This window comes from Octopus bimaculoides, chromosome 15 (genome assembly GCF_046866305.1).
Source record: "Octopus bimaculoides isolate indiv1 chromosome 15, ASM4686630v1, whole genome shotgun sequence".
NCBI lineage: Eukaryota > Metazoa > Mollusca > Cephalopoda > Octopoda > Octopodidae > Octopus > Octopus bimaculoides.
The window spans coordinates 54168107-54193106 of NC_142942.1; the positions used below are offsets into that span (position 1 = coordinate 54168107).

At 35.9% G+C, this 25000-nt stretch overlaps 1 protein-coding gene across 2 annotated transcripts in view; it reads left to right on the forward strand.

Moving 5' to 3' along the window:
• LOC106878164 (leucine-rich repeat serine/threonine-protein kinase 1) overlaps window positions 1-25000 on the forward strand; it is a 110866-nt gene that overhangs the window by 55687 nt on the left and 30179 nt on the right. For both annotated transcript variants that reach the window (XM_089363883.1, XM_089363882.1), the window contains exon 32: window positions 9316-9567. In XM_089363883.1, the coding sequence (XP_089220009.1) occupies window positions 9316-9567 (252 nt within the window). The remainder of the gene's footprint in view (window positions 1-9315; window positions 9568-25000) is intronic.

The following is a 25000-nucleotide window of genomic DNA, read 5'->3' on the forward strand; positions in this document are numbered from 1 at the left end:
CAGGGTTTTTTTATGGCTGAATGCCCTTCCTAACACCAACCACCCAGCACAGTGGGCTGAGTGCTTTTTAATTAGCAAAAGCATCTCATCTCTTCATTTGGCATGAGTTGAACAGTTTGACAGGAGCTGTACCAAGTTCCGTTGCCTGTTTTTGCTCAGTTTCTAATGCTAATTGCTTTACAGAGTGTACCAGGTGCATTTTGCATGGCCCCAGCACCAACAGGTTCACGAAGTCATCAATTAGTCCTCTTACTCCAGGCCCCTAAATCTGTATAGAATAAGAGATTCTTATTTTGTAAACACAGGTCAGAGTAAGCATCAGGAAGGGCTCTGGCTGTAAAACAATGCTTCAAAGTAACAGGTTCTCCCCAACCCATGCAAACATGGGAAAGAAGATGTAAAACAAACCAACGAATGTCTGTATGGCTTGATTTGTTACGTTTCTGTCTACCAGGGCCTTTTGCAAAACAATGGTCAGCCTAGGGCTATATTAGAAGACATTTGCCTCTGAGTGCTGTGCTGTGGGATTGAACCTGATACTCTGATGTCATTAGGAAGTGAACTTCTTAACGACAAAACCAAGCCTGTATCACCCCCCCCCCCACACATGCTCTTATATACACATAAATCTGCATATGTGTATGTTTGTACATATGTGTATGTATGTGTGTGTGTTTATATGTACATATATGTATGTATGCATGTATGTATGTGTGTTTGTATATCTGTTTTTGTGTGTATATCTGTATGCATGTGTGTATATATGTGTGTGTGTGTGTGTGTGTGTGTGTCTATCTCTCTTCCCCTCTAAATATGATCATGTGTATACATATTCACACACAGACACACACACACACACACATGCACAAATATGTTTTTATGTAGATATGGATGTATGACTTGTAAATGGTTTTGTGTATATGCTACAGAAATATATATATATATATATATATATACACACACACACACACATATAAATATATATATACACACACATATAAATATATATATACATGCATAGAAATGCATAATTTGTTAGTACATAGATATGCACACACATACACACATGAACACACACAAACACACACACACACACACACACACACATATATACACATATAGACTGTAATTTGTTGTGTTTATCTCTTTTTTGATCTTGAATATAATGTTGAAATGTGGACATCTTCAAACAGTTTTATTGAATAGCCAGCTAATTCATGCAATATGTAATCATATATCCACATATATATATAAATATATGTACATATATATAATTATCTGTGTATGTATATAATTTTGTATAATGTGTACACACACACATGCACACATGCTTGCATACACATGAAACTATACATGTGCACATGTGTATACATGCATATACGTGTCTCTCTGTTTGTTTGTGTGTGCATGTGTGTGTATAACATGTAACGAACCAACAATCTTTTCCGAACCAACAATCAATGTTTCCAACACACCAATTCGAACTGTAAACTGTACCTGGACCTCGAAGACCAAACTATGAACTGCCGACTATGTCAGACCGCTAATATTTATGTGTAGTTGTCGTGTCTATCCTCATCAGAGGGTGATGTACTCTAGCCACAACCCGTTGTTCATGTGAAGCAGTGATGTTGACGTTCCTTGTTCACAGTATGACTGACGACTCTTCATTTCCCAAATCCTCTGGAGTCAAAAAAAAAAAAAAAAGTAAAAAAACAAAAACCATTAAGTGTTGGTGACAGAACAGGAAGACCATTCTACCATGAAATAATTCTGTCCCAGATAACTCCCCATCTAACCAATGCTGGTATGGAAAAATGGACAATAATTGATGAATGAATGTGTGTCCTTTTAAATTACTTACGAATCTCCCAGCTCTCCTCCTACTCCTCCTCTTCCTCCTCCTAGTAATAATAAGAATTTATTCTAATTTATTTTCACACAAGATAAGCAATTTAATTGTAGATTAACCCTTTCATTACTGTATTTATTTTGAGATGCTCTGCGTTTCTTTCGATTAATTTTAAATATGACAAATAATTTAGTAAAATAACTTAGTTATCATTCAGCTAGTGTTAGGAACATAAATTGTGACTAAGGTTTGGTGGAAGATTTTAATTCAGAACTTATGAAAACAAGACATTTATACTACAGAGCCAGAGGTGATTTCAGCTGGGTTGGTATCAAAAGGGTTAAGGTAGATTATGACGATGTTGTCTGAGCTGCTGGATTTTTTTAAGGAAGACTGCTCTGTACAGTCTCTTACACTCACATTGTGATACGCAACATCGTCTCTCTTGTGATTAACTTTGGCCAGCAAACCATTGGTGTTAAATGAAAGTAATAACAAGTGGACTTCAGCAAAGGCTTCTACCTGAAACTCTATTCATGAAATATGTCCAAAAGATCACAGATGTACTTCATGTATGACTGTATATATCCTTGACTGTTGTGCCATCAGTAATTACTCAGGGTAGGCAGTTGGTGACCTTTATGTTGTAAAACACAAAAAAATATGCGAAACACAGGCGTGTGACTTGAGTTGAAGGCAGAATTACTTCTGCTTTTATAGTACATAAAAAAAACGTTGTTGTAGGAATGTATGCAGCATGTGTACTACAGCAATACTATGCATAGCTTAAATACTGAGATTGAAAGGTAGGAGTGAATTATGCCTACCTAATCGACAAAAACAAAATTTATTATTGTTTAACTAGAATAGTGTTGACAGTGACTTTGAAGTTTTGGTCTTCTTTGCTTTCATTGGGCTGTTTGATGTAGGCTGCACACACGCGTATACCCACCCTTTTTTTGTGGTGGAGCTGTTTGGATTTAGGTTCAGTCTTGCTGTGAAATTATCTTCTGTTATTGGCCTCATCATCATCATCATCATCAACAACATTTCATGTCTGTTTTTCTATTCTGGCATGGGTCGGATGGCTTGACAGGAAATAGCAAGGCCAGTGGCCACACCAAGTTCCAAAGCCTGCTTTGGCCTGGTTTCTACAGCTGGATGCCCTTCCTAACATGCCAACCACTTTACAAAGTGTACTGGGTGCTTTTTGTGTGGCACTGACATAGGTGCCTTTTATGTGACAGCAGCATTCACCCAATACTTTTTTACATGGCACCTTGGTTTTTTTAGGATCTCAATTGTTTTGGGTTCACCAATATATTAGTGGTTTCCCTCCTCTAACAGGAAACTACGTAGAAACACATTGTGTGTGTATGTGAGCCTGTATGCATGTGTATGTGTATATATTCTTATGTTTGTGCATATACACATGTTTGAATGAAAGTTAACATTTTTGATTCTTTTATTTCTTATATGAGATGTTCTGAGTGTAAAAAGTGGTCGTGTATTTACCTTCCAGGTGAACATTGCTTACTCTCTTGAAGTAGTGAAATAATGATTTCCTTACTTGTAAAACAGGAAAAGGTTGGTGACAGGAAGAACATCCAGCTGTAAAAATATTGCCTCAAAATAAAGAATTTGTCCAATCTTGTCTGGTATAGGAAACAAAAACAGCCACACAAAACCAATAAACAAATGAAGTTATAATAAATATACTTATGTATAAGTTTGTCTGTGCATATATCTGTGTGTGTGTGTGTGTGTTTGTATATATGTGTATGTGTATGTGTATATATGTGTGTGTGTGTGTGTATGTGTGCTTGTATGTGCATATGTGTGCATGTGTGTATGTATATATGTATATCACATATATATATATATATGTATTTACATATGTGCATGCGTGTATGGATGTATATATGTGTGTGTGTGTCTGTGTATATATATAATACATATATATATATGTATATATGTGTAAAATGGATATATGTATATATATATATATATATATATATATTTGTAAATGTATATATGTAGATATATGTTTGTATGTATATTGAGATGTTTCAACTGAAGCCCTCCAAAAGCCTTCATTAGACACCAAATTAATTAAAGCACACAACTGTGTCTCTACTCATTAGAATCATAATCACGGATCTGTTAAAATAATTTACCATTTCTATTACTTTTTTCTTAATTTTTCCAGAGATTGATGACCTTTGATAAGTCTGGTCTTCTTACTAATTGCTTAACATTGTGTGTGTATGTGTGTGTGTGTGTCTGCATGTGTATGCATTTATGTATGTGTGTGTCTGAGTGTGTGTTTTTGTGTGTGTGTGTGTGTTTACTTATTTGTTTGTGTGGGCATGTATATTTGTTTTCCTCTGTGTGTGCGTGTTCATTTGTTTGTTTGTATGCGTTTGTGTCTTCATGTATGTGTGTGTTTGCTTACTTATTGTGTGTGCATATATCTATCTATTATTCTGTGTGTGTGTGTGTGTGTGTGACCATTAGATTAAAAGGATTCCACATGAAGGCTATCTTGCTGCTGTTTTTGTTTAGCTCCAAAGGCTTCCCAGCCATGACCACACTGCCTTTTTGTATATCTGCAAATACATAATTACATTGTTCAACAAATCGTTAGTAGGTGTGATCTGAGGGAGATTTCACTGCTATTTTTGCATATCAAGTGACCACATAGATGCTTCTCTCATTGGTTTGGTTTTCTTGTAAACACAACCTAGAAGTGACTGTTACTCTCTTAGTGACAGTCATGGTAGGATTTGATGTCAGCAATGAAATTTTTGCATGTTGAATTGAATTGAACTAGTTTCAGCTCACAAGCTGTGGCCATGCTGGAGCACCACCATTTGTTGTCTGAGGAAACTAGAAGAGTTGGTATCAGGAAGGAACCTGACCTTGAAAAAGACCTGTCCATCTCATACCAGCATGGCAATGTAAAAGCAATGATGATGATGATGATGATATTAATGAAACACTCATTAATTATATGATACTCCCACTAGCAACAATTTCAATGAGTCCTTCCTTTCTCTTACCTCAGTATCTATATACAGCCAGATGGTCTGAGCCATGTACGAATTAAGGTGTGGGTGTGTAGGTGCAGTGCCGTTGATGTGGTATGAACTGTGGACCTTTCTATTGGTTTTGCAACACCTCGTTAATACAATCAAATGTGGTTTTCTTTGTTAATGTATGGAGACAGAGGGAGGTGGGTGGGGTGGGAGAGAAAATGAGAAAGAAAAAATGTAGCATAAGACAATATAAAAAGACAATAAATAAAGAAACCAGACAAAAACTATAACATTCCCTGCTGTTCTAGAAAGCACATTCATTCCCAATTGTGAAATTAAGTATGCTTCAATAACCATTCTTGAAATGTTTCTGCTTCTGTTCCACGTCTTAAGCATTTAAAGTTGGAAAAAATCGACATTTAGAGGAAACTGAACGGTAATATTGCATTAAATGTCTGGAATCAAATTGGAAAGTTTGCAGACATTCAGTAAAAGTTTGCCGGTTTATGTCTACTATCGAGTCCACAAAATAGCCGATGTAGTAAAGTAGTTAAAAATAAAAAATTTTTTAAATAAAATTAAAATAAAATGCAATGAAAAGAAGAAAAGTAAAAGAAAACCATAAAAACAAAATTAAAACAAAAAAGCAATTAACCTGTTGCAACAAGACCGAGTCATTTATCGTTTGAAGCCATTTAATATAGAAAGTAATTTTTGAAAATTTTACAAGTTGACTTATATTCATTTAGAATTAAACTCAAGTAGTTAAGGCCATCATACAGCAAATAGTTACTAAGTGGAGGTAGAGTTCATTGCTGTAGGTTGTTCTGTAATTAACACTGTATAATTAAAACTAATTGATGAAATTGACCTTGTGTGCTTGGTCAAAAGGAATTATTATTGATTGCTTACTTTGGTGTAATTCTGTAGATATTAGAGTTGATTGAATCAGTCGCATTCCATGACACGATACTGTTATGTCTGATGATTGGATCTTTGTCCCCTTCGCCATAAGGACGAAAAGCTGAGTTGGTTTTTAGGTGAGGATTTTGAAATCAGAATATCAAGGAATGCAAGTCTATACAGAAAGAGTCTTAGTTTGGAGCTGGAGACTATTTCTGCCAAGTCAGCACCTTAAAAGAAAGCAAAAACAAAAATCAATACTTGGAAATCAATAACCAATTGTAAAAGAGAATTCCTGCATGCTTCTCCTGCTTTTGTACTCTTGTAACAACTTTCAGCTTTCGGAAACAAAGACAAAAAGAAAAAAAAAAGCAATAAATGATAGGTGCAGGCACATGACTGTGTGGTTAAGAAACTTGCTTTGCAGCCAAATGGTTTCAGGATCAATTCCACTTTGTGATGCATTGGGTGAGTGTTTTTTGTAATATAGCACTGGGCTGACCAATGTCATGTGAATGGATTTGGTAGATGGAAACTATATATATATATATATATATAAGTATATAGACTTATATATATGAATATACATAGACACATAGACATGTATATAGTTAATGGTTTGTTTATGTCTCTTTAACCCAGCACTTCAGCAAAAGAGACTGACACAATAAGTACTAGACTTTTTTAAAAAAGTTAGCTCTGGGATTGATCTGTTTGAATTAAACTCTTCAAAGTGGTGCTCCAACATGGCCACAGTCTAATCACCTAATCACTGAAACCAATAATATGTAAAAGAGAAGATTAATATTTTCACCTGTCAGGCTATAATAAAGGTTTCCCACTTCATAAAATAGTCAAAGAACTTCCGTACATAACTGTGCTTTGATTTCACTGCCTTGGGTGGAAGAAAAGCAAAACTAACTTGCATCGAACTTGAACTCACAACGTAAAGAGCTATAGTTAAATTCTGCAAGGCATTTTGTCCACACTGTACTAATACTTCTAATCCATTGCTTCTTGAAATTGCTATGAGTTTGATATTCCCTCTGTTCCATTCCACAGGAAAGGCTATGTACATTTTAAACAGAAATTTTTTTTTTTATATTGGCTTTTGAAATTCTCACAGTGTGTGTGTGTGTGTTTATTTTTATAAGATTATGTTTGTGAGTGCTAAGAAGCATTTTCTATAACACTAATATGCAAATTTGGCACATCCTCCTGAGATCCAAGACACATTTTCTGTATAATTATGAGCTGTTTTTTAAAAATTTTTTTTTATATCTCAACATCATGGCAGTGGAATTAAACAATTTCTGATGAGAGGTTTAAAGAATCTGAACATGTGGTCGACTCAATATCTATACACTGTGCTATCAGAAATTTAAGTTGTTTCTCGCCCACCTATCACAGATTCAATACACAGAAAGAATATATATATATATATATATATATATATATATATATATACACACACACACATACAGACATGTGTGTATGTATGTATATATGTCTATGTGTGTGTATGTATATATATATATATATATGTATAAAGAAGATTGTTTATATATAAAAAAGCCAGTTGAGCCACTGTTTGACAATAGCTTAACTGGCCAAAACTTCAAAGTCACTATCAACAACATTCTTGTCTAAGAATAATAAATTTGTATTCTACAAAAGTCTTAAGTACCCCATCAGATTAATGTAAAATAGTTTTTGTTATAACTGAATATGAAAACAAGCACTTGACTGGAAATCAAAGGGATGTGAGTTCAATTCTCATGGCTGGTTGCTAGCAGATTTTTCTGCTCTGTAAAGATTTTATGCTATATATATATATATATATATATATATATAACCAAAGTTTTAAATTTTTAAATTTAAGAGAGAGATTTGACTCTAATATCCATTATTAATGTAATTTATTCCTATGTCAACATTTCTGTATAAAGCTATATTTGACTGTCAAGTTTAAGTCAAACATATAAGTTGCCATACATGTCTTCAGGGAATAATCTTTTAGAACAAACAAACAAATCAAACAAAAAAGGAGTCTAATTTAGATTTTTTTGCAGTGAAATCTCCTGCTATATTGGTAACGATTACATAGTTTCCTATGAAAAATTATATATATATATATATATATATATATATATATATATATATGTGTATATATATATATATATGCTGTTCTATCAGTATTTATGTGTTGAAAAAATATATCTTTCTACTTGTACCAAGTTATTAGTATTTGTGTGTGTATGTGTTTCCCCACCTCTGCTTAACAACCAGTGTTCATTTATCTATGGCCTGGTAACTTAGCAATTGAACAAAAAAGACTGACAGAATAAGTACCAGGCTTAAAACATGTACTTGAGCTGGTATATATATTTTTTTAAACTAAACCCTTCAAGGATGGTGCTCCAGCATGACCAGAGTTCAACGACAGAAAGAAATAAGAGACGGTTTTATGTAAGAATCTGTGGTTAATGTTATGTTTCTAACCTGTTGTAATTAAAGGAAATGTTAAACGTTATAAGCGTCAGTGTGAAATGGAAAAGATAAACAGATCTAATGACAGCCTATTTCTCTTTCCTGATTCAAATTGCTACTTTTAATATTTAATATCATTTTGTGTTGGAAATCTCAAAAGTTAATTAATTTAATAAGAAGTTAGTTACTTTAGTAAATCTCGCCAAATTATTAATTATTTTAATAAATTAACTGAAACTTAAGCAGTGTTGATAGATCAACTGATATATGGACGTGAAAGTGTTAAGCGTTTAATTATGCTTCAGTATGATAAATACAGGATTGCTGTGTGTTTAAGAAGATTGCTTTGCAACCGTGGGATTTTGGGTTCAATCTCACTGCACGGCACCTTGGGCAAATGTCTTCTACTCTGGCTCTGGTCTGACCAATTCTTTGTGGGTGAATTTGGTATATGGAAACAGTTTTGTCTGCCATCCTCCTCATCATCCTCATCATCCTCCTCATCCTCATCTGGATGGTTTGACCAGAGCTGACAAACTGGAGAACTGCACTGGGCTCCAGTCTGGTTAGGGTTAGGGTTTTCTACAGCTGGAAGCCCTTCCTAATGCCAACCACTTTGCAGAATGGGCTGGTAGCTCTCACGTGGCACTGGCATGAGTGTTTTTCTACTCATCCCCTCCCCCCAAATTGCTGCCCTTGTGGAAAAAATTGAAACCCTATTATTAGGAATAATATGTGTGTGTGTGTGGCGGTGGCGGGGTTGAGGTGACTTTATGCCAGGTGTCGAGAGGCTGAAGTATGATAGAAGGACAAGCACAGAATGTAGATGCATTTGTCAAAGATTTAACACACTTTCTGGTCTTGCTTTATAACAATTTCTCTCTGCTTATACTCTCTCTTTTTCTTGCACACTCCACCCCTTCTGCTTCCCTTCACACTTTCTCTCACTCCTCTGCTCTCTCTGACATTTTCTCCCTTTTTCCATCTCCGTCCTGACAACCCTGTTTTTTCCTCTCTTCTCTCTCATTTCAGCCCTGAGAGTTTGCTCTGTATCCAACAGATAATGTTGACTGTCGAACCAGTGTGCAGTCCACTGGACATTCATTATTTAGAACAGAGCAAGAAGATCCTCACCATCTTCACCGATGGCACTGTCATAGCTTGTGAAGCAGAGGTAAGCGAACACAGTCTGAATCTGGAGGAAGAAAATGAAGCTGTGGTGCATACATTGCAACTGCCAAGGAATACAACATTCTCTTCCACAGTTGTTGAAACTAGACATCGGTAAGTGCCAAACATTTATCTCCACCGACATTACAAAAAGAACCCCAAAATAATAAAGGAACTGCCATAAAAGAATCCTGCAGAAACCCAACTTGCTCAGTATGGGCATTCGTTTTTAAGATGGTTTAGTGCAGGGCTGGCCAACTCAAGGCCCTCGGGTTGCATGTGGCCTGCAGACTTTTATCTTGCAGCCTGCTTGATGCTTTTGTGAAATGGGTTTATTTAAACAAACATTTAAAAAATTTTATCAAATGTTAAAGATTGTAAAGAAAAGTAAAAAAGAAAGATACTACTGTTTTTGTGATGATAATATTTCATGTTGAATGAACGATCATTCCTTCATTATTGTAATAATTGTATTTATTGTAATAACAGCATGAGAAAGCAAAATGCTTTCAATTCTGTCAGTAGTGACTATTAGTGCATAAAGTATACAAGTGGCCCTCAAAACTTTCTGTGATTAAAATGGCCCGCGATGTAATTGGAGTTGGCCAGGCCTGAAATAGTGTCTCCAGATGTAGTTATCATTATCTCTGTTCTTGCCGCCGTCACTCTCATCATCATTGTGTTGTCATTGCTGTTGTGTTGTTATTGCTGTTGTGTTGTCATCACTGTTGTGTTGTCATCATCGTTGTTGTCATCACCTCTGTGTTGTCATCATTGTTGGTGTTCTGTTTTCACATTGACTCTAATTGAACAAAGCTGTATCAATTGGTTGGAATGCTTGACCTACTAAAAGAAACAACAACCAAATTTCCCTCAGACCTCACTCTCTCTGTCTTCTTTAGAGCTGCTTAGCAAATCTGCCATCTCTTCTCTCCGCCCTTTCTACCACATCTATAATGGCTTCTGTTTCACAGAGCAGGCTGCTCTTGTGCCACTTCTAGTCTGGCTCTTCCAATTCCCCCATATTTCTCTTCTCCTACCATTAGTAATATTGTTTCCACTCTCCTAGACCTCTCACTGGTCTTCTATCTCTTTTATTTCACTTGTCTCTCTTTTATTTCAAAAAAGAAGTACTAACACTTTATATCACTCCTTGCCATACATCACTATACTCTCCCTCTCTACAGTCACTCTGTTATGTATTGTTGTTATGTTTCAGTCTTCTTACTTTCCTTCTCCAGCCTCTTTCCCTCTCTTTCTTCCTTCTCTCTTTCAACTCCAGTCGTTCTTATATGTTATGGACAAACATCCCCTTAAATGCTTCAATCATTTCAGTTTTCTTTTCCACTTTCCACTGAAAGCCTTTTAAACCATGTAACAGCTATAGCTGTCAAGGGGCTGTGAGAGGAGCAAAGAAAGAAGGTAGAGGAGGAGGAGGAGGAAGAAAAGAGCTTGTAATAATCATAGTAGTAGTAGTAGTAGTAGTAGTGGCAACAGTGGTAGCCATAGTTATTGTTTCCTTCAGAAGTGATCAGAAAATCTCCAGTGACCTCCGGAGCAACACACACACGTAGAGAAAAATGTCCTTTTTCTTTTAGAATCACTTTAGGTGTTCTGAGAGCATTTTGAAAAAGCACGGGTCACACCGAGGTCACGCTAAGGTTTCTACAGTGCTAACTGACTGTCATTATTTGATTGAATTTTCTACGCTAAAACACTTAAATATATTGATCTGATTGTGAGATTATTTCATATCTAAATTTAAATTGTAAATGTTGTTCATGTACAAAATTGAATCAATGCAAATGATAAACGGATGAAATCTCTCCAATGTGATGCACTGGTTTCGTAAACTAGCTCGGCCATTTTTCCAACCAGCCATTTCATCTTGGCCCTCCATCCATCCATTCAGATGAATGGATGGACGGACAGACAGATATACAAACATCCATTTATCCATCTATCAATCAAATCATTTATCCAGTGATTCATTCAGCTACTCACTTATCCATCAATCTGTCTGTCTGTCAGTCCATCCATCTCTCACTCTCACTTGCACACTCTCTTTCTCACACTCTCTTTCTCACGCTCTCTCTCTCTCACACTCTCTCTCACATTCTCTTTCCTTGTAACCAATCAGCCCTCTATCTCTTCCTCTCTTCCCTCGCCCATCCATCCATGCTTCCATCCATCTAGTGAGCCACCCATTCACCTATCTATCCATACATCCTTCCACTCACCCACTCAGACTGACTGACTGACTGACAGACAGACAGTCAGTCATTTATCTGCCCATCAATCAAACCATCTAGGCAGTGATTCATCCCGTTAGTCATTCATCTAATCATCCATCCGTCTGCCCATCCATCTATAAGTCTGTCTGTCTGTCTGCCCATTGAATCAACCAATCCTCTAACCTTTCCTCCCCCATCCACCCACCCATTCGTCCTCCTATCCACCCGGTTACCTACCCATCTTACTACTTAAGCATCAAAACTTCCATCCATCAAACCAATCCCTCTATCTTTTCTTTCCGCACCCACCCATCTTCCCACATAGTTACCGACCCTCCCCATCCATCTATCCATCCAAACACCCACCCACCCCATTTATCCACCCATCCTTCCATCATCCATCTCCCCCCCCCCACTCTGGAGATCCAGCCATTTTTAACTTGCCAGTCATTTTTGAAAGAAAAACTGGAACTGCACTTCTGCTATACCGATTCTTCTCCTTTCTTTGTTTTTACCCCCCCCCCCCCCACATACATACATATATATATATATATATATATATATGCACACGTATGTATGTGTGTAATTCTGTTTCGTGTGTGAAAGGAAACAGCTTAATATAGCTATGGAAAAATGTTCTGATACTTTAAATTCTAATGTTGCAAAAGCGACAAGATGTAAATGGTAAGATTCAATATCTCCTATGAACCATGCTATTTTTGTTATTGTTGTTGTTGTTGTTTGGCTTTTGACTGCACTTAAAACTAAAGAAAGCTGCTGAGCCAATTACTCATAAATTCTTTTACTTTATCTCCTGTTTATACATACTTCTTCCCCACCACACCTGCTCCCATCGCTTCCCTCCCACTGTCTCTCCCATCCTTTTTAAATGCACCATTATCCTGATTGTGTTTTCCACACTCTTAACTCTACTTAAAACCAACACTAGTTTTTAACCACTAAAACTACTATACATCACCACCACCACCACCACCACCATTGGTTATACAACCATCACCTCCTAGTAGTAGTAGTAGTAGTAGTAGCAGCAGTAGCAGTTGTAGTAATTTATCTCTGCAACAGCATTTTATTTAAGCATAGTGCTCTGTTTCCGAAGTAACAATTGCTGAATCAAATGCAGCAGAGATCTGATGTTTCATCTGACCTACACTTCTGTGGCACTAAACCGCACTAAAACAGTGCTACACTTACATTGCACTCCGTTCCACTACTTAACCACACTACAACGTTATACAACACTATTCTGTATTATACCAGGTTTCACTCCAACACACTTCTGGCACTACGTTGGTTATGATGACGAGGAGGGTTCCAGTTGATCCGATCAATGGAACAGCCTGCTCGTGAAATTAACGTGCAAGTGGCTGAGCACTCCACAGACACGTGTACCCTTAACGTAGTTCTCGGGGAGATTCAGCTTGACACAGAGTGTGACAAGGCTGGCCCCTTTTGAATTACAGGTACTGCGCATTTTTGCCAGGTGAGTGGACTGGAGCAATAGGAAATGAAGTGCCTTGCTTAAGGACACAATACACTGTCAGGTATTGAACTGACAGTCTTACAATTGTGAGCTGAATAATATCTTGCTTGGAAACAAACGAAAGGAAGTGCCTTTCCTGTCGCTAACCCTCACTCTCTTCAACGTAGTTTGCACCAACAAATTCCCTCCAACCCATGCAAACATGAAAAGTTGACAGTAAAACAATAACGGTGATGATGATTAAGCAAATTAAACTTGAAACAAATTAAAATAGACAAAGAGCAAACTAAAATAACCTAGAAATTAATTAAAATAACCTCAAAACTAATTAAAATAATCTCAAAACTAATCAGAATAACCTTGAAAGAAATTAAAATAAACTCGGAGCAAATTAAATCCTTTTCTAATTAAATAGTATCATCAAATTGACTTTATTTATTTATTGCATCATTTATTTATTATTTATATATTTATTAAATGAGTTATAAATTACAGTTTAATCTCAACTGGCAACATTTCTTGGAAATTTATCAAAGCGTCTTCCATGGATTTATAGGAATCCTCCGTTTTGGAAATATAAAACCTCTGTTACTGTTGTTGTATATAGTAGCTCCTTTACAATCATTTCCACTATGAAGATGACTTGCTGTAGTTTACAGTTCTATATTGAAGAGATGAGGAATTGTGTACATTATTTACGTTATTTACATTTGACGGATATTTGTCCTCATCTCGTTTGTCGTCAACACAACATTTCGGCTGATATACCCTATGTGAAAGGCCTCTCCGAAAAGATACAAAAGATATGTGGCCCATATGACATCAGGACAGTATTCAAGAATAATACAACACTTTGCAAGTATCTCCTTTGGGTAAAACCACCAATAGAAGAGAATATGACCAAAGACTTCATGTACTCCATCCCATGCAGCTGTGGTAGGTTATACAAAGGCGAAACATGTCACCAACTCAAAATAAGGGTAGAGGAACATCTGTGACATGAGGAGATATTGATAAATTGGGTATAGCTGATCATGTATGGAAAAATTGGAGACCACCTTCCCTGTGGGATGAAGTTAAAATAATAGACTGAGAACACCATTGGAAAATACGAAAACTAAAAGCAGCAGCACATATGCTAGGACACAACAACCTCCTAAGCAGACCAAGTGCAGATATGAGCAGCATATGGGAACTGGTATTAAGGAAGGATAGGAAAGTATTAGATTTATAAGCCCTAAATATTCACTTCATAATTGCCCATGGGCATATGGCATAGTGGTTAAGAGATTCCGAGCTCGATTCCAAGCAGTGACCTGAATAATAATAACAATAATAATTACAACATTGAAACATATATTTTATTGGTTTGGGCATGTTACTTGACCAGATGATGATGATGATGATCTTTTTAGAGAGTGACTTTAGTCGTCCATCAGTAAATGTGATATCCTAAACCTAATTCAAATGATGAAATGAATTCAGATTTGAAATGAATGAAACAATTCAAATCTTAGATGTGTTTTATCTAAATATTTAAATAATCTCAAAAGCAATTAAACAACGTTGAAAGAAGTTTAAATAAACTCAGAGCAAATTATATCTTTTTTTTTTGTTTTGTTTTTTTAATTAAATAGTACCATTGAAGTTAGTATTTAGAGTCTGAATGACTGTTTTCTATTTCTAAAACAGATGAATCCTGTGAACCCGTGTAAGATGTTTTGATAATTGTTCAAGAAATGTTGCCAGTCAGAATTTAACTGTAATTTATAACTTGTTGAATAAAAATATCTGAAATATGGTTCATCATCATCATCATCATCATCATCATCATCATCATCTGTAATGGCTGATGGTACTAATTAATTTGCAAAGCAGATTTAATTTGTTCTGAGTTTATTTTAACTTCTTTTAAGGTTGTTTTAATTAGTTCTGAGATTATTTCATGAGTCATTATATAACCACGTGACTGACAAGACTATCAGGTGTTGTTACACATTGCTGGTCGCAGTGCGCTTTGTACTGTCTTAGCCTTTGAATGATGCCACACCACTGGGAAGGCGAGCAGGCTAGCCTTCCCTCCCTGATTGAGAGGAAGACTGGAACAATGTAAAAGTGAAGCGTTTTGCTGAAGAACACAACACACTGCCCTGTCTGGGAATTGAAACCACAATCTAGTAACTGTGAGTGCAGCACCTTAACAATGTGCTTTCATTTATAAGACACATTTTATCTAAATATCTACTATATAACTTGCCCTGGATTATTTTTGTTTGTTACACACACACCTAATATACACATAAACACACTAATATACACACAAACACTAATATATACATACACACTAACATATACACACACTAATACACACACACTAACATGCATGTGTGTGCACATACACACACAGAGTTTTGTGTGGTGAGGAATTTGCTTCCCAACCAAATGGTTCTGGGTTCAGTCTCACTGCACGGAACTTTGGGCAAAAGTCTTTTACTATAGCCTCGAGATGACCAAAACCTTGTGAGTGGATTTGGTTGATGGAAACTGAAAGAATCCCATCACATGTCTGTGTTTGTCTCTCACCACAGCTTGGCAGTTGGTGTTGATTTGTTTATATCCGTTATGACTTAGCAGTTTGGCAAAAGAAACTGAGAGAAAAAGTACCAGGCTTTAAAAAAAAAACAAAAAAAAGAGCACTGGGGTTGATTTGTTTGACTAAAAGTGCATTTAAAGCAGTGCTCCAGCCTGGGCGTAGTTGAATTCCTGAAACAAGTAAAAGATTATTTCTTAAAATTGATTACAACCACAGAAATAACAAAAGCCACCAAAAACTCTGCCACCTCCACCATGACCACCACCACCACCACCACCTAAACCAACAACAACCACAACAACTGCCTCTTTTTCCTTGCCTATGGTGATGATGGTGGTGATGTTGGTGGCAGTGGTGGTGGTGGTCGTGGTGGTGACAGTGGTATTGGTGTGGTGGTGTTGATAGCAGAGGAGGTGGTGGTGGATAAAAATCAGATCAGCTTTGTAAATTCTGACATTTTAATATTTCATCTATATTCTATTCCATTCCATAAAATTGTTTACACTAGCAGCAACAACAACAACAACAGCAATTATTACTACTAATACTAATATTAATAATACACCACCACCACCACCACCACCACCACCACCATCAAGAATATGTAGTAGATATAAGTAACCTGATGGAATGTTTTGATGGTTGTAGAGGTTAAAAGCAGCATTGTATATAATGTCACATTTTAATATTTGTCTATTTTGTCAAGATTTCCAATTTTGTAAAACACGATACACACACACACACACACACACACACACACACACACACACACACACACACACACACACACACACAAACAGACACACAAGGACTCAGACATACATTCGTACCTACCTACATACATACATACTACTATAACTATTACTAGATCAACAACAGCAGCAAGAACAACAACGGGTTTTAGTAGAAGAAACAACAGCATGCAAGTAAACAACAGTAGCGGTAACCCTGATGATGTTTTTGCTGAAAGGGAGAGAGAGGGAGGGAGGGAGGTTAAAAACGGCGGTTTTAAATTCTCTATCTTGATATCTAAAGCTGGCACGGATCTCCCATTCACACACACACACACACACACACACAGCTGTCTTCATCCTCACCTCTCTCTCTTTCCTTCTCTTTGTGTGTGTGTGTGTGTGTGTGTGTGTGTGTGTGTGTGTATGTGTGTATATATATATATATATATATTCATATATATATTTATATTCATATATGTGTGTGTGTATATATATATATATATATATATACACACATATATATTTATATAGATATTTATAGATACTCATAGGTATGCGTGTTTGTGTGCGCGTGTGTTTACACATATGTATACATACACGCACACATATATATATATACATGCATATATACACATGCGTAGACATATATATACACACACACACATTCATACATACATACATATATATATATAATTATGTATGTATGTATCTATGTATTCATCTCTCTCTGTCTCTCTCTCTCTCTCTCTCTCTCTATATATATATATATATATATGTGTGTGTGTGTGTGTGTGTGTGTGTGTTATATAAATCTTTGCCCACTCCCTACCATCTCTCTCCCCCTACTCAACTCTACTTCTCTCTCCCTCCACCCCTCTCTCTCTCTCTCCCATGTGCCATCTCTACACAATTATTCTTCTTCAATGGTATTGGTCGACAAGATAATCGAGTGGGTGATGCTTAATGTACACACCTCCAAGACAACATAATTTGTCAACGCTGTGTCAGAACCATCCAGAAAAGCTATGCAACCAATATTGGAATTAATCAATTACATTTCATATCTATTACCGCCCTTGCCAACACCCCACCACTCACCGTGACCCACACCAGGATGAGTACCATCACCTTGTGCGTGGATGTGTGTGTGTGTGTGTGTGTGTGTGTGCGCGTGTGTATATGTGTATATATCTATATATATCTATATATATATATATATATATATATATGTATATATATATATATATATATATATATATATATTTATATATATATATATATATATATATATGTTTATCTTAGCGTGTGCGGTTTATATGTGTGTGTGTGTGTGTGTGTGTGTGTGTGTGTGTGTGTGTGTGTGTGTATATGTATATGTCTGTGTGTGTACATATGAATATGTATAATTTTGTGTGTATTTGTTTTCATACATATACATGCAAGCACACATGCACATATATTTCCAAGTGTGTATATATATTTATATCTGTCTATGTATGTATGCATGTATATATATATACGTATGCGTGTATATTTATGTGTAAATATGAAAATATATGTCCTTATGTTTGTGTGATGTGGTTTATTGATTGCAACAACCAATGTTTAGAACTGCAAGTGTTCTCTTATATTTCAAGTATGTGTGTGCATGTGTGTGTGTGTGTGTGTGTGTGCGCGCACGTGCATATGTGTCTTTGTGATTTATCTCTATATTTTTGAGAGTGACTGTGCATTTTCAAAAATTTGATATATCTGTCTATCTATCTATATGTATATATATATATATATATGTGTGTGTGTAAAATTTTCATTGTATATATGCACATATACACACACACATATTTGCTCATCATTCTGTATATAAACATTAATCCAACTCTGTATTCCAGTGTCTAAGTTTCCTCTTCAGGGATAATCCATCAATTCAGATTAGTGAATAATCCTCTTTAACCCTTTTGATAGCAACTTGCCTGAAACCACATATAGTTTTACAATACAATTTCCATTTTCTAGAGATCTGCATTTTAAACCTTCCATTAAAATTTCAAGTTAATTTATTATGTCTTAAACACCAGCTTAATTATGACAAAATTATTTTACCAAGCTCTTAATTATTTTCAGAATTAATTGAATCAAAGTCTGTGTATTTCAACATAAATATAATAGCAAAATAGTTACATCACAATAACTATAGCAATTTGTCTTCCATATATGCCAGCGTCGCCTTACTGGCACATGTGCCGGTGCACGTGAAAAACAACATTCGAGCGTGATCGTTGCCAGTGCCCCTGGACTGGCTCCCATGCAGGTAGCACGTAAAAAACACATTTTGAGCATGGTCGTTGCCAGAACTACTTGATTGGCCCTTGTGCCAGTGGCACATAAAAGCACCCACTACTACACTCGCGAAGTGGTTGGTGTTAGGAAGGGCATCCAGCTGTAGAAACTTTGCCAGATCAGATTGGAGCCTGGTGCAGCCTCCTGGCTTGCCAGTCCGCAGTCAAACCGTCCAACCCATGCCAGCATGGAAAACGTACGTTAAATGATGATGATGATGATGATCTGGAATAATTCTGTCACACAACATAAACAAATGTTTTAGCATACTCCTACAATGGCCTCTGTTCCTTTGAACTATCTAACTGCATCTATCTCCTTTTCTCATAAGTCTCTGATGACCTACAAAGGTCATGCATGTCTAGGATGACCTACAGAGGTCATGGGCACTGTTTCCAACATCAGTAGTTCTTTGACTTATTGTCTCATGGAACCCTTATATAATTTTTCAAAAATCGTGGAACCCTTACCTGTATTTTAATCAGATTTTAAACAAAACAAAAAACGATTTTAGAGAATTTATTCACATATATAAAAAAAAAATCATTTAACATTACTTTGGAATCATGAAAACCTTTTTTTTCATGAGATAAATTTTCATTGAATTTTACAAAAAAGATCCTCTACCTTGCAGAATCTCGGAATTTTTTTTCACAGAATTCTAGGATTCTTTAGAATCCATTTGGAGAAATATTAATTTAAATTCCTTCCAAGCTTTTTTCAGGGGGACCAGTATTCCTTTTCCAAATCTATCAAGCTGTTGATCTCACATCTGTACATCTTTTTTCTATTTCATGTCAGGCGGCACATAAGGATCCCCCCTCCCCTCTCTCTCTCCATGCTGCTCAGTCAATGGCTGTGATTCCCACCTTGTTCCACGTTCCCCATTTACCTGCCTATCTTTTTCTTTGTTGATAGTTCTTCTCCAGGTGTTATTCTATCTTCTCCAATTCCTCCTTCTTTCAGAAACCCAGCATAATCAGCCCCCGGGCTTCCTCTTCAGCTTTCACTCATCACGTTGCAGCTCGTCCTCTTTCCCGGTTCAGAACTAATGCCTCTCCAAGATAGATTCTGAGTGTTCCAAGTGTTTATAATTTGAAGATTATCTTTTCAGTATCAAGTGATTAGCCCAATGACCAGCCTTCAGGTCCTAAAGCTGGGCTGGTTTTCTGTCAGGTTTTCCTTCCCCTAGACCAGTGGATCTCAACCATTTTTTGCCTATGGATTCCTTTGATCCCTATCACAAATTTTATAATTAAACATTTTTAGGAATTGTATAAAAAATTGTTTAGATACTTTGAGTATTATGAGGTTATGTGTCTTACTTTGCTTGTTTCTCACCTGTTTCTGTCATTCCATCAACTTCAAATGTAGATCATGATGATGATGATGACTTTGATGATGTTACTGCTGGTGATGATGATGATGGTGATGGTTTAATGAAGGTGGTCGTTGGTTATGATAAATATGCATATGATTTAGATGCTGCTGGCAGTTGATGCTGATGATACTGATGCTGCTGCAGTTGATGATGATGATGGTGGTGGTGGTGGTGGCGGCGGCGGCGGTGGTATTGCTGCTGTTTATAATTATATTACTGACAACGATGAAGTCAGTTGTCAGTACAAAAACTGGTTTGGCTTTACATTCGCTGAGCTCCAGAAACTTTGGCGTTTACTCAAAAGAGAAGACATTTCAAGATAAAGATAGTTTGATAAATAATCCTTTCAAGACATTCATTTATCAATTCCATCGCACTTTTATGAGAGCCTTTTGCTATTATTATTATTATTATTATTATTATTATTATTATTATTATTATTGGTGGATATTATCATTGAAGGCACCAAACTGGCAGAAACATTAGTGTGATGGGCAAAATGCTTAGTGGTATTTCGTTCATCCTTAGGTCCTGAGTTCAAATTCGGCTGAGGGGTCAATGAAATAAGTAATAGTCAAGTGGGGTCGATGCATCCTTGTCTCCCAAATTTCAGGCTTTGTGCCTTTATTAGAAAAGATTATTGTTACTGCATAAGGAGCACCTGTCGAGGTGTCTCATATTTAAGAGGGGTCTATTATTAGGTGGTGATCTGGTCGAATCCTTACCATTCTTAATGTTCTGGGTTCAAGTTCTGCTGAGGTTAGCTTGCCTTTCATCCTTTTGTAGGGGGTCAGTAATATAAGCACCAGTTGAGTACTGAGTGGGGCGGGGGGGGGGGGTCAATGTAATTGACTTACCCCTGTCACGAAAATGCTGGCTGTGTGCCAAAATTTTAAATCATCATCATCATCATCATAGCTTCTATTGTACCACCAGGTTCACCTCCATCTCTCAAAGCACAATGTTGAATAAACTGTTTTTGTTTTTGTTTTTGGAAGTTGGGTGGAAGTAGAACTGTTGTTTGTTGAAGATGTTTTGCTTGTTATGGTGTTTGTGTTTTGTTGTGTTGCAACCGGTGTCACTTTAATGTTTGCTCTGTTTGTTGTATTCAAATCAAAATGTGCAAAAGACAGGAATTTGTGTTGTGTTACTCTTCCGAGGATTCTGATTGTGGTTATTGTTGTTGTGCTTTTAATGTGTTTGTGTGGAGTTGTGTTATTATGTGCTTTAGTGTCAGACGATGATTATGCATGGTATGTGTTATTATTTCATTGCAGTAATAATTATGCAAAGTATGTCGCTCTTATATTAGATTATATTGGAGTTGTGTGATGTGTTGATTGATGGTGCATCTGATGTTTAATAGTGTTGCATGTCAATTTTATGTAAATATGTGTTGGTTTATTGGATGGTGATTGCATCGAAGTGGGGGTTCTTAATCTTTTATTGCACATCCTTTTACTGAATACAGTTTCATAAACTTCCCCTTTGCATGTTCCCCCCCCCCCCCCACTCCCCACAATAATCAACCAACAAACAAAAAAAAAGTCCTCAGCAATCAAACAGAAGCTAATTTCATACCAATGGTTTATATTCTGTTTTTATTTCTTTCATTCATTGGACTGCAGCCATGCTGGGGCAGTACCTGGAAAGAATTTAGTTAAATAAACCAACCCCAGTATAGTCTGGTACTTATTCTGTTGATCTCTTTTGCTGAGCTGCTTAGTCAAGGGGATGCAAACAAATTGACACAGGTTGTTGAGTGATAGTGGCAGTGGGGAGGGGAAAACGCAGACATAAAGATACACACATTCTCTCTCTCTTTCATACACACACACACTAGGTTTCCATACAGTTTCCATCTACCAAAATCACTTACAAAGCATTGGTTGGCCCAGGTCTATAGTAGAAGACACTTGCCCTGATGCCATGCAGTGGGACTGAACTTGAAACCACAGGGTTGCAAAGCAAGCTTCTTAACCACACAACCATGTCTCTACATCTCCTATGTCTCTTTTTGTACTTTTCAATCCACTGAGGAGGCAGTACTCATGCTCCTTTATGGGGGGCCTCCAAGATTGATGGTTAAACATTTTCTTATATCATTAATCATTTATTAATATTATTATGACCATTATCATCATCATCATCATCATCATCATCATTGTTATTGTTTGTATTATTGCTGTTATTATTATCTTCATCATCATCATCGTCATTATTATTATTATTATTATTATTATTATTTATTATTGTTATTATTATCATTATTAATATTATTATTATTATTATTTATTATTGTTATTATTATCATTATTAATATTATTATTATTGTTATTATTATCATTATTAATATTATTATTATTATCATCATCATCATTTATTATTATTTATTATTATTATCATCATTTATTATTATAATTTATTATTATTATTATTAATATTATTGTTATTATTATTATTACCTGCCCTAAGTAATAAGGTCACTGCTGCTAGAAAATCAGCCAGTATATTGATGTTCTCCAAACATCTCATTCCATTCCATTTCATTCTCTCTCTAATTCATGGTTTTAATTCTAGAATTTGCAAATATAATAAATTTTTTTGTCCTTTCTTTCTTTCTTTCCTTTTTTGTTTGATCAGTATTTTTTTTTAATGAAGATTTTTCAAATTATAAATTGTAATTTCACTTACTTTATATTAATAGAGTATTCTTTATATGCACACGCACACACACACATACACACACACATACACACACACACAGACACACACACAGACACACACACACACACACACACACACACACACACACACATATGGAGAGAAAGAGAGAGGTAAAGAAAAAGAAACACTGTGCATTCTGTTTTTTCAAAAAAATTTATTCTTTATGTATTCATTTTTTTTTTGAAAGGTAAAATTTAATTAAGTATCAAATTAAGAACAAACATTTATCATGATTATTACTATATTTCTGATGGTATGTGAATGTGGGTTTGTGTGTGTGTGTGTATCTGTGTCTGTTTGTATATATATATATATATATAATGTAGTATATATACATATATTTACACACATATATATATATATACAAGGTGGTATCAAAAAGTTCTTGGACTAATTATGTTTAATAAAAGATAATGTATTTACCTAAGTTTTAACATCATCTTTGAAATAGTGACCTTGTGTAGCAATGCACCAGTCCCAGTGTTCCTGTCACTTTTGGAATCTGGAAGTTGTTTTCTGTAAGTTAGTCGAGCACCTTCTGTGATTCGCTCTTGATCTTGTCAACAGTGTTAAAGCAATAACCTTTGAGCTGCATTGTCATCTTGGGGAAGAGATGGAAGTCCACAGGTGCTAAATCTGGCAAATAGGACAGGTGTGGAAGCAATACCATGTTTAGCCTTTAATGTTGCTTAATTAAGGCTTTTTGTGTGGTGGTTGTTGTTTCACTTGCCAATTAGTTGCTTGTTTAGCTTTCGTTGGTTAACTTCACTATTGCATTTTAGAGAATGGTTTTTCAGATCCTGTTTTCCAAAAGTTACTGTTCAAAAATTGTTTACCATATTTTCTAGCATATAAGTCAATGTATTCTATAATGTAAACATCATCACTATCTTTCAACCATCACCACTGTTTTTAGAACATTGTCACTATCTTTGAAAGATCACCACTATCTTTCCAAATCCTGCTGCATTTCAAATGGAATTTTCGGTCCTCCAAAGTCATGTTGACCTATCAGTTTTGGTTGTAAGTTTTGCTCTGAAAAATTCATTTTGTCTGCTAGAAAATACAATATCTGTTTATCATTCCTTGGACCATTTCAATAGTCATTGTATCCAGTCTAATCAATTGGTTAGATCAATAATTGATCAGTATCCACCTACAGATTATGTAATTAATATCCTATGTGTTCCGTACTTAGTTATTTTGTAGCTAAAGTCATTAATGAAGTTTTTGATATATTTTATATATCATCTTTCCGGGGCTGATGAAATAAGTACCAGTTACACACTGGGGTCGATGAAATCGACTGTCCCCCTCCCCCAAATTTCAGGCCTTGTGCCTATAGAGTAGAAAGGATTACATAGAGATATACAAGTATGTAGGCACGAAGGCATGCACATGCGTGACAATCTCTCAGTTCCTGTTTCCCAAATGCTCTGACATGATTTTGCTCAGCCTGGGGCCATAGTTGAAAATCATTTACCCACGTTGCTATGCTGTGTTACTAAACCTGCAACCAGGTGATTGGGGGTGGGGGTGGGGGGCAAACCTTTTAACTCCACATTCACACTCGTGTGCATAAAGTGGGTAGGAAAACAGTGGTATAGTCGGTGGTCTGAGCCTAGTGGCGTGCAAAACCCACAGCCGATAAAGGGTAGCTTAGATATGTGTGTGTGTTTGTTTGTATGTGTGTAACATATATATCTATATGTATATAACATACACATATGAATACAATTGTGTGGGGCTGAAAAGTTCCTGGCTGTGGGTAAAAGAAAATGGAGAGGATCAGTTATTTATAATTTTATTCAACATATTCCCCTCTCAGATTCACAAACTTATGGCAGCAGTCCTTCAGTTTTTCTTAGTCCTGTAAAAGAACTCAGAAGATTAGGCCTCCAACCAGACCTTTCACAATACCCTTAAAGCCAGGAACTTTACAACACCACCTCACATATGCAATATAATGTAATATATAATATAATATAATATGATATGATATAATATAATATATGATATAATATAATATATGATATAATA